The sequence below is a fragment of the Mytilus californianus genome, unplaced genomic scaffold, assembly GCF_021869535.1.
Source record: "Mytilus californianus isolate M0D057914Y unplaced genomic scaffold, xbMytCali1.0.p SCAF_3, whole genome shotgun sequence".
In the NCBI taxonomy this organism is placed as follows: domain Eukaryota; kingdom Metazoa; phylum Mollusca; class Bivalvia; order Mytilida; family Mytilidae; genus Mytilus; species Mytilus californianus.
This window is the reverse complement of record NW_026262679.1, coordinates 16,176,100-16,188,340: the sequence shown is the minus strand read 5'-3', so window position 1 is coordinate 16,188,340 and position 12,241 is coordinate 16,176,100. Positions and strand designations below refer to the sequence as shown.

General features: G+C 32.1%; 1 protein-coding gene across 50 annotated transcripts in view; it reads right to left on the bottom strand.

Moving 5' to 3' along the window:
* LOC127733998 (uncharacterized) overlaps nt 1–12,241 on the bottom strand; it is a 95,158-nt gene that overhangs the window by 22,771 nt on the left and 60,146 nt on the right. For all 50 annotated transcript variants that reach the window (XM_052243493.1, XM_052243502.1, XM_052243494.1 and 47 more), the window contains exon 9: nt 694–855. In XM_052243493.1, coding sequence (XP_052099453.1) covers nt 694–855 — 162 coding nt within the window. The remainder of the gene's footprint in view (nt 1–693; nt 856–12,241) is intronic.

Below are 12,241 nucleotides of genomic sequence, written 5' to 3'. Positions count from 1 at the left end.
ACTAAGTTTCAGAAACTGTGAGTACTCTTAGATATTTTTCTATGTGTTTTTGTCTTTTTGGTGAGCTTTGTGACAATATGATGAGTTAAGCCCTCTTCAAATGATTTTTACAGTTTGCTCTTATGTTGTGCTGTTACACCCCTGTCCCAGGTCAGGGGAGGGTAGATTGCTTTAATTCAGCTTAAAACTATATTTAACCCTGCCAAATTCTTTATGTCTATCCATAGTCAGGAGTCTTTAATCCAGCGGATGTTGTTGTTTGCTGTTTGCCCTATTTTTTTTTTTTCATTTATTGTTTTTAGCATAAATCAGGCCTTTCATTTAAATTTTTTGAATTGTTTCACATTTTGCAATACTAGGGCCTTTTATGTATGGTTTTTGTTGAATGCTGTATGGTGACATGTAATTGTTTACAAAATCTTTTGGTCTTTAATGCATAGGTGTCTCATTGACAATCATACTATATCTTTTAAATTTTAGAGCCAAACAGGGTCCGAACTGCACCTACTCTTTTGAAGTCATTGAACTTAAACCCCCTCCCTTAAAACCATTTTAAACACAACATGCCTGTGATGTGATAAAAAAGCATTGTAGTAAAAAATATTGTACTCCCCCTTTTTAAACAAAACAAACCTGTAAAGCAGCAATGTATCACATTTAACACTGTACTCCCCCTTTGTACACACAACAAACCTGTGATAGCAGCACTGTAGCATTCTCCAGATGAGATGTAGGTGACTTTTCTGTGTAAACTTGAATCTTTTAGTCTTTTAGGTGTGGTATGGAATAAGACTTTATCTCCGAGTCCTAACTGACCATCTACTCCTGATCCCCAAACATACACAGATCCAGAGGCTGAAAATAGATACAGTATTGCAGAACATTACTCATCTGCTTCTTTTAATTCTATCTCAGCTTTCAAGGACCCCTTGGTAAAAAAAATACAATATAAAACTTTTTACAAAAAATAATGAAATGATAGCCATTAATAAGTGTTAATAAACATTAATAAGTGTTAATAAAAAGTGATGATATAAGGAAAGAAACAAAATTAAAAAAATATATTTGTGGCATCCTTACTGCATATGACTACAAACTAAAGGTATGTAACAATATTACAATGAACACATGTGAATTGATGTTCTAAAAAAAGTCCTGAAGTGACTTCACTTTATTTATCACCTCACAACTTATTCATTCAAAATCTGCATTTGGTAAACCAGAATTCTTTTCTTTCTTTCTTTTTGACAATGATGATTAATTTATTAGTCTAAAGCTGTTACAATTACCTTATTGTTACAGCTTTCATGAACAAGGTACCCTGATATAATAACATCTTTAAGAACAGTTTAATTTAGTTAATTGAGATGTTTGGGACAGTAAAGTAAGAACTTCATCATGAAGTAAACCATGAACAATTGACCTGTGTCTTATGATTACACAACCCTGTATATTTGACATGCATGTTAGGTAGTCAATATATGTACATCACACATTAACTATTTTTTTCTCTCCAAATTATGAATTATTGAATTGACCAGAATTTTGTTTGACATTTTAAGTCTAAACCATTCAATGTAATATTTTTCTGGTTTTTAATCTAAACAAGAGTGCACAAGCTAAAATGTCACGCCTGCTTATTTTTTAATCGAAATTAAATAATAATGATGAGGTCAAGGTCAAATGAACCCTGCCAGACAGACATGTTCACCTTACAGTCATTCCATATACCATATATAATTGACCTACTGCTCTTAAAGTATCCGATAAGCTAACAAAACCATAAAAACTTAACATTGACAATTGATCAGTGGAAATGAGATCAAGGTCAGATAAACACTGCCAGTCAGAAATGTACACCTTACAATCATTCCATACACCAAATATAGTTGACCTACTGAATATAAGATACAGACTTGACCACTAAACTTTAACCTTGATCACTGATCCATGAACATGAGGTCAAGGTCAGGTGAACCCTTTCTGATGAACATGTAGATCTTGCAATGAACCAATATAACCAATATAGTTATACTATTATAAATAGTAAGTGAGAATTTTAAATGACAAAAAAATTTTGTTTTCAAGCAGTTGCTGAACCATGAAAATGAGGTCAAGGACCATGGACATATAACAGACAGAAACTTCATAACATAAGGTATCTGCATAAAGGTATAAAGCATCCAGTTCTTTTACCTTCTAAAATATAAAGCTTTATACAAATAGTTTACGCCACCACTGTATTATAATCCCTATGTCTCCCATTCTGTTACTTTCATCGCAGGTTAGACAAAAATGACATGATTCTTTGTAAAAAGAGTTTTGTGAGGATTTTTTCAATAAATATAAGCAAAAATCCTCCCAATTTCAGCTGAGTCACTATGCCATTCATTTCAGGTTGGGTGTAATGGTAGCATTTCATTCAATTTCTCTGACCATATCTTAAACTTGGATATGTATGATGGCTGGTTTTGAAGCTGACATATTTCACATAAGTGGTTAAATTTTCCGGGTATGAAGTGAGATTAATTTTTCTACAATTTTGCATACCCTGAAAATCCCTTTGTGATGCAGTTGTTACAGTTTTATTTCCAGACTTAGGATATATCATGTAATGTCAAGGCATACAGATCCAGACTTAAGATATATCATGTAATGTCAAGGCATACAGATCCAGACTTAGGATATATCATATAATGTCAAGGCATACAGATCCAGACTTAAGATATATCATGTAGTGTCAAGGCATACAGATCCAGACTTAAGATATATCATGTAATGTCAAGGCATACAGATCCAGACTTAGGATATCATGTAATGTCAAGGCATACAGATCCAGACTTAAGATATATCATGTAATGTCAAGGCATACAGATCCAGACTTAAGATATATCATGTAATGTCAAGGCATACAGATCCAGACTTAAGATATATCATGTAATGTCAAGGCATACAGATCCAGACTTAGGATATATCATGTAATGTCAAGGCATACAGATCCAGACTTAAGATATATCATGTAATGTCAAGGCATACAGATCCAGACTTAAGATATATCATGTAATGTCAAGGCATACAGATCCAGACTTAGGATATATCATGTAATGTCAAGGCATACAGATCCAGACTTAGGATATATCATGTAATGTCAAGGCATACAGATCCAGACTTAAGATATATCATGTAATGTCAAGGCATACAGATCCAGACTTAAGATATATCATGTAATGTCAAGGCATACAGATCCAGACTTAGGATATATCATGTAATGTCAAGGCATACAGATCCATCAAGGGGTACCTTGTAAACGAGGGTACTGTGGATTCATTTATTTTCATGGGTACCATTATTTTCGTGGATTGAGGAAAACTTGCATTTTCGTGGATATTTAATTTCATGGATTTGCCAAAGTCTGCATATAACATTATAGAAAATTTGTAATGCGTTGAACACTTAATTTCGTGGTTCACCTGTACCCACAAAATCCACGGAAATTGGTATCCAACGAATAATAATGAATCCACAGTATGATGGAGGCCAATATTTGGCCCCAGATATTGCAAAAACAGTAAACTTATTCGAACTTTTCATCATTGTGTGAACTTGTTTGATGAATAAGCCAGTTTAATCTGGAAACTTTGGTGCAGAAAGGTCACTTGTGATGTCACTATGACATCATGAACATATCGAAATTTAGGAATATGACCTAAAATGATCATTTCACCCATAGATTTTGGGCAAAACATATATGAGCAAGAGCTTTACCACAAGAAATATTTTATACACATGAACATCTTTGTTAAATACAGTTTGTAGCAAAATATCTTTATGGGTAAAGCTTTTGCTCATATCTAAATATTAATGATTAGATCTCAAATTGAGGCTTTTTTATGGGAAGTTTTTGATGTTTTGAATGTAAGAAGTGCAGTGAAGCCCTAATGGCAATATGACTGACAAAAATGTAAATGCTGCTGATGTCCCACAGACTATAATGATGTCTTATGAATACTGATGTCCCACAGACTATAGTGTCTTATGAATACTGATGTCCCACAGACTATAATGTCTTATGAATACTGATGTCCCACAGACTATAGTGTCTTATGAATACTGATGTCCCACAGACTATAATGATGTCTTATGAATACTGATGTCCCACAGACTATAATGATGTCTTATGAATACTGATGTCCCACAGACTATAATGATGTCTTATGAATACTGATGTCCCGCAGACTATAGTGTCTTATGAATACTGATGTCCCACAGACTATAATGTCTTATGAATATTGATGTCCCACAGACTATAGTGTCTTATGAATACTGATGTCCCACAGACTATAATGATGTCTTATGCATACTGATGTCCCACAGACTATAATGATGTCTTATGAATACTGATGTCCCATAGACTATAATGATGTCTTATGAATACTGATGTCCCACACACTATAATGTTTTATGAATACTGATGTCCCACAGACTATAGTGTCTTATGAATACTGATGTCCCACAGACTATGGTGTCTTATGAATACTGATGTCCCACAGACTATAGTGTCTTATGAATACTGATGTCCCACACACTATAATGTTTTATGAATACTGATGTCCCACAGACTATAGTGTCTTATGAATACTGATGTCCCACACACTATGATGTCTTATGAATACTGATGTCCCACACACTATAATGTTTTATGAATACTGATGTCCCACAGACTATAGTGTCTTATGAATACTGATGTCCCACAGACTATGATGTCTTATGAATACTGATGTCCCACACACTATAGTGTCTTATGAATACTGATGTCCCACAGACTATAGTGTCTTATGAATACTGATGTCCCACACACTATAATGTTTTATGAATACTGATGTCCCACAGACTATAATGTCTTATGGATACTGATGTCCCACATACTATAATGTCTTATGAATACTGAAGTCCCACATACTATAATGTCTTATGAATACTGATGTCCCACAGACTATAATGTCTTATGAATACTGATGTCCCACAGACTATAATGATGTCTTATGAATACTGATGTCCCACAGACTATAATGATGTCTTATGAATACTGATGTCCCACAGACTATAGTGTCTTATGGATACTGATGTCCCACATACTATAATGTCTTATGAACACTGATGTCCCACAGACTATAATGTCTTATGGATACTGATGTCCCACATACTATAATGTCTTATGAATACTGATGTCCCACATACTATAGTGTCTTATGAATACTGATGTCCCACATACTATAGTGTCTTATGAATACTGATGTCCCACAGACTATAATGTCTTATGAATACTGATGTCCCACAGACTATAATGTCTTATGAATACTGATGTCCAACAGACTATAGTGTCTTATGAATACTGATGTCCCACAGACTATAGTGTCTTATGAATACTGATGTCCCACAGACTATAATGTCTTATGAATACTGATGTCCAACAGACTATAGTGTCTTATGAATACTGATGTCCCACAAACTATAATGTCTTATGAACATTTGAAGGATATTATTTGGTAGATTTATAATCCTTTTTTGGATATTCAAATTCAAAGGGACAAAAAAAGTGGCCTAATCAAATCTTCTTCTTTCATTTCTCAAACTCAAATGCATCAATTTTAGTCTTGAAAATTGCACAGTACTAGCTAACGATTATACTTAGTTAGTATAATAGTCCCAGGTACTAGCTAACGATTATTTTTCTTTAGTATTATCTGTTTAATTATTATATTAAGACCTGAAGGAGAATTACAAAAGCCATATGAATAGATATTCTGTTCAAAACTCAAACTAAACAGTTGAAAATAATGGGAGCATCTTCTTTATCATTAACCATACATACATAATGAGTTATTTTGATAATATATATCAAATTGAAACAATAAAGAGACTTTATAGTTTCAAGAAGTGAAGAAATGAAAAAGAAAAATGCAATACAAAATTCCTTGTGCTAATTATGACAACAGCAGTGCATGATTGTTTCTGTCAGGAGTTTGAAGTGCAAGATCTCAATTAAGGAAACTAAAAATGTCGATCTTTATATGTTAATCAACATCTCTATTCAGTCGACCAAGATCTAAATTTGTTTGGTCTTAGGTTTTAATGTAGGACTAAAATTCAGGGGTTAATCAGTTACAGTTATATATGATGTGGGTTTTACTTTTGAAAAATCTTTTTTTCCAATTTTTAAGTTGGTGGATAAATAATAATTTATTTTCAATCCTTCCAGAAAAATTTAAATTATTACTACTGTAACAGTTTTCCATATAAAAGGTCAAAAAGTTATTTTCTGCAGATAAAAACATGTCGTTTGGCTTATTTATGTTATGAAGTTCACAAGCTTAAAGGAAGAAAAGGTAAAAATAATTGATGAATCAATTAAAAAATTGTCATAACATGTGTTTATACCATAGCCAAAAGGTATATGTTTAATATTCCAAGGAAAGAGAGTCCTTATACTATGTAAAATCAGTTGATTTCTACATGTGAAAATGTATCAGTGTAAAAAAAATATTCAGCATGAAAATACATGCATTTTGATAGATATCTGATACATGTGTCTGTAAGATTCTGTCCTCAGACAATTATCTCATCAGTGGTAACATCGCTGATAATTATAATACTTATATTGCCTTCCTAGTGTAACTATTGAAATACAATTACCTAAATTGTTACCTGGCTTGTACAGAATTCAGAGGTTTCAATCTTGGTATTGATGCCATAACATCATTAAATTTTATCCAATCAGAACCTATTTTACAGAAATGGTGCATTTGATTCCATGATATGTATAAATCAAATTAAAACTTTCTGTTTTAGTATAATTCAGTTTAGCAGTTTGTTTGTCTGTCATATTAGAAAGTACTTTGTAGCTTCATAAATCCTAAACAATTGCATCACAATTTGATTTCACTTCAGAACTGTGTCCCAATAGTCTCTCCTATGAGAACAAAACATTATCACCATTTCAAAAGATGTAAACAAAAATTTATATTTTTGTCTTTATATTTTTGTCAACAGAAATTTCAAAATTACAAAAAAAAACCAACCTACTTACCAAAAAAAGTGGTAAAAGAATCCCGTAAATTATTCCATATTAAAAATGTTGTCAAGTTTGTATGTGTGATAGATCAGTTAACAGAGAGGACATAAAGGGAAGAATATGAATACACAATCAAACTAAATTCAATGAGGCTACAATGGGGAGGTATTCAATCTATTAAAATTAAACAATGGTTAAATAAAATTGTTTCATTAAAATAAAAATCTACCAATAAGAATAGTTTCAGTATGATTATTTGCTGTTCATTGTTTTTTCACAATGTAAAAACATTCTTTAGAGAATCATGACTAAGAATTCTTCAGTTACTCAGAAAAAAACAAATTAAGAGAGGTGTTTTGCTTTTTTGAATCACTGATGACCTTGCACACCACATGGCTTCTCAGTAACAGTTCTTTAACTCATTTTTGATATTTGGACTTATTCTGCAGTGACTCATGATGTTTGATATCTGGACTTATTCTGCAGTGACTAATTTTTGATATCTGGACTTATTCTGCAGTGACTCATTTTTGATATCTTGACTTATTCTGCATTGACTCATTTATATGCTTGTTTTATCTATGAAAGGAGTTAGCTGATGTTATACAATCAGCAGAAAATCCTACACAACACTTCATACGAGTCTGATTTGTAAGGCAAATGTCTAACCTACAGTTGAACAACCAGTTAAGATAGCATACATATCAATTCATTCACACCTAGCAGCTGAAAATACTATGGCATATCTAAGGTACTTTTTTACATAACTGAATAATAATATAATACAGAGAGAACCTCTGCCTGTTTGACCTAGTGTTACTAAACTGTCTTTATAATTTTATACAATTTGACTAAAAGTTTTTGACAGAGTTTAGTTCTGTTGTTACTCAATCTTTTGTTTGGTGTTATGTGGAATGTTGTTCTTTTTCTGTTTTTGTTGGCCTATAACTTGTGATTGTCATTTGGAGCTCCTGATTATTTTTCATAACAGCTAAATTTTGTGTGAAGAAAATTGGAGCACCAAGAATAAACCCCCATCTTTGACAGTTAAATTATGATTAACACAACATAGTGTGATCTGCTATTTTTGCACATAACAACTATAGTTGTGGTAAACTTAAATGATTTATATAGGTAGCCCAATGGACAACACATGACCACAAAGGGAAACAAAAATTAAAGGTTCTGATATAACTTGAACAATAAGTTTTCTTCAAATATGATATATATGGTCTCTTTGGCAATCAGCTAGATAAACTAGCTTTGGCAATGGAAACATGGCTTAGAACAATTCCCCTCTAGTGTGCCTTTTTATTTAAAATATTTTAAAGTTTACATCAAAACAAAGACATCCAAATGACAATAGCTGATACTATGAAGTTTTGTGATAAACACCTTATACCTAACAATATGACCATGGTATCTATTTAATTGATCACCACGACAAACATTTCAATGCAAGGACCATTCAGACTTACATAACATAGTCACGCTGGTACTTTTAGATACATACATGATTACTTATATTGGTCTGTGGGAATTGACCTTGAGAAGGAATTATAAAAGATGCATCTAACGAAAGAATGTTTCTAAAATAGGATCAAATGCACAAAAATCATTTGATGAAGTATGATGCATTTTTACAGCTGTTTAATAGCATTATCAATATGCGTTAATTTAACATTTAGTTGAATGTTAAAACTTAAAATTTTTCGCATCTGTGCATACTTAATAGAGCAAATGGCTGTATTCACAACATAAAAGAAAGAGTAGAGTATATTTTAATTGGACTTAGGTTAAATTCTACACTTATATAAACAGGACTATCCTAATGGTTTTTAGTTGACAGTAGATTTAAGAAATCGATACAAAAAAAATCATGTTAACGATAACAATATATGGATGTATACATCTATGATCTCCTGGCTATGAGAGAGGGATACAGACATGCAACATCAAATACATAATAGATTGAAGTTTAGTTTTTGACTAAAAAATTCATTCAACTTCATAATTTATATATACTGTAATTTCAGAAATTGTTGTGTATATTTATTACATGTATTGCAATTTTTGAAGAATGGACAAAAATGCGAGATTAATCATTGCAATTTTAGACAAATCTGCATACATATATATGAATTCGAAATCAGAATGCGTGTTCATATTATTGGATACCCACCGAGTCGCATTATTAGCATTAATAAAAACCTCACAATAATTTCTGAAATTACAGTACACAGCAAAATTTGTTCATCCAGTAAGTCTGTGTATATCATTGGTTTAATGCTTTATACACAGATTTGCCTATAATGCCCAGCATTCCCATTAAACAAGGATTAACTAACTTTTTTCAAGGTCTGTGAATAAATGGCATTTTCTGTATTTTATAATCATAATAGGATCTAGACATTTGATAAGATGAATTATGAAGTGTGACCATTACATGTCTAAAGTGACTGACCATTAACTGCATTAACTATGATGACAGACTATTTATCTTATTATGGACCAATGAAACCTGACTGACCATGGTCAAAGTATAATCTATCTTTTCTCCTATTATTTCCAACTGATGTCAATGTTTGTTAATATCAGAGGGGACTTATATGTAAGTCTGTATCTGAGACTCTTTCTGAATACCATTCAACATTCACTTGAAAATTTGGGATCAAAGAATAATCGTTATGTCCTAAAACATTAGAAAAGATAATTCAAAAAGTTTTCTAGTCATAAGGATATTGCTCAAATTACAACACAGAAAAAATATTGTTAATAAAAAAAATTCAAACTAAAAATTAAATGGCATGTCCATGTATCGTGTGAGACCACAAAATGACTTCTTGGTCTGTTTTCTAGTCAATACACTCATGTTTTAATGCCTATTGGGATGAATATTTTAAACTTTCACACAGAAAACAATTTCATTTATATTTAAAAAAACAATATGGTGCAAAAAGTGGATTAAAAGGACAGAGCTGCAGCCAGTCTAATTGCAACACTTGTTATAAATTTTCTACACACAGCAATCTGATATTATCCTCCTGTTAACATAAATACTCCATAAGGAACGGTGTCCGTTACATTCATCTGGAGTTAGACAAAATGCTATCGTTTTCTCAAATAGCAAATAAAATGAACATTTTTGGTAAAACAGAGATAATACTTGATAAAATCCTAATCACGTTATAAATCATCCACTTCCCTCAATTTTTCTGCAGAGGTGCTAAAACTGAACTGATGTTACAATGCCTCCTGGGATAACTGATATGTTGCTGACATTTTTCGTATCCTCTGATCTCTAGATTTGCTTTATTGCCAGAGAAATCAAAGAGCCATTCTCGGTTTTCTGTTTGCAGATATTTTTTAATCTATCCATAAATTTTCTACAGGGAATCTTTAATTTACAAAGAGGCAAAGCCTAGGATTTAATAAATTGTTCTGGAACAAACCAATTGTCTGGGAAACAATGGCACACTAGGGGCCAAAGTGACAAATGTGACCTTTTGGGATACATATGCATTAATCATAGAAAAATGATATGTGATATTTAAAAAACAATTTCTAGTGAAAATGTCGGAGCCTGAGGAATTAGCTGAGGATTAGTGATTCAGTCAACCAGGGTGCCCTAAACTGTCTTCAAGTTACATATTAAACATATGGTCTAAATATGACAAATATAACCCATGCTTTTTAATAAATTAATTTATTTTGATCTGAATTATTTTCCTAAATTTCATCTGAACATGCTTGCTGTTCGGTGTGAGCCAAGGCTCTGTGTCGAAGGCTGTACTTTGACCTATAATTGTTAACTTTTTACACATTGTGACTTGGATGGAGTGTTGTCTCATTGGCACTCATACCACATCTTCTTATTTCTATCTATTATTTTGTTTACCTATTCATATTTTAGGAATAGCAGTATTTTCTAAATAGATGCCATTGTCAACTGCTGAGCTGCTGAACTGTGAATTTGATGGTTTAAAATGCAGTTTTAATGGTTAAGCTGATACTTTTGTTGTTGGATTGCCGTCTCTCTGACATATACCTACCTTTTATCTATATTTGAAACCTTCAACTATCCCCAACTGAAGCAACTCTTTAAATATAGTACTGTTTTTCTATTCTAATGTTTTATAAAACTTTCCATAAAGCTTTGAAAATGAATAAAATCCAAATACTGTGGATAAATTTATTTTCATGGGTACCAATTTTCTGTGATTGAGGAAATTTGAGTGGATATTTGATTTTATGTTTTTGACAAAGTCTGCATACAGAGTAAAGAACATTTGTACTTTTGTGAACATTTCTATTCATTCTTCACCTTTACTCACAACCACCAAAATTGGAATCCCCAATAAATAATAATTAATATGTCTTTTGATTGAGTTAAGCCATTTCAATTGATATTTTATAGTGTGTCTTTCTATGTTGTGATGTTACATTATTGTTTCAGATAAGGTGAAGGTTTGATACCATTAAAACGTTTAAACCTGCTGCAATTGTTTGCACCTGTCCTAAGTCAGGAATCTGATGTTCAGTAGTTGTCGTTTGTTGATGTGGTTAATTAGTGTTTCTCGTTTCTCGTTTTTTATATAGATTAGACCGTTGGTTTTCCTGTTTGAATGGTTTTACACTAGTAATTTTTGGGGTCCTTTACAGCTTGCTGTTTTCGGTGTGAGACAAGGCTCCGTGTTGAAGACCGCACTTTGACCTATAATGGTTTACTTTTATAAATTTTGACTTGGATGGAGAGTTGTCTCATTGGCACTCATACCACATCTTCTTATATCTATCTACAGTAAAAAAAATCCCCTAAAATTTTGTGAATGATGGTGCACACATGTCATATGAATAAAATCTTTTACATTGATTCCTTTATGCTTCAAATTTGAGTTTTATTAACAAAGTTCTTTTGAGATAGGTGGTGTTTTATTTTGGATCATGTTTAGTTACATTAAAATTTGGGCTGATGGCCATTGGTTTCATGCTTTCATCATCACAAAATTTATGATTATGCAACTGAAAATTATTGTCTGTAATTAACTTTTAATAGTGTTTACAGCTTGTCAAAGACTGCTTTATCACAATTTGTAACCATACACAAATAAACACAGATCCTATAGAACATGTAAATCTTCCCTTTCAATGTAAACATTATCTCAAAGT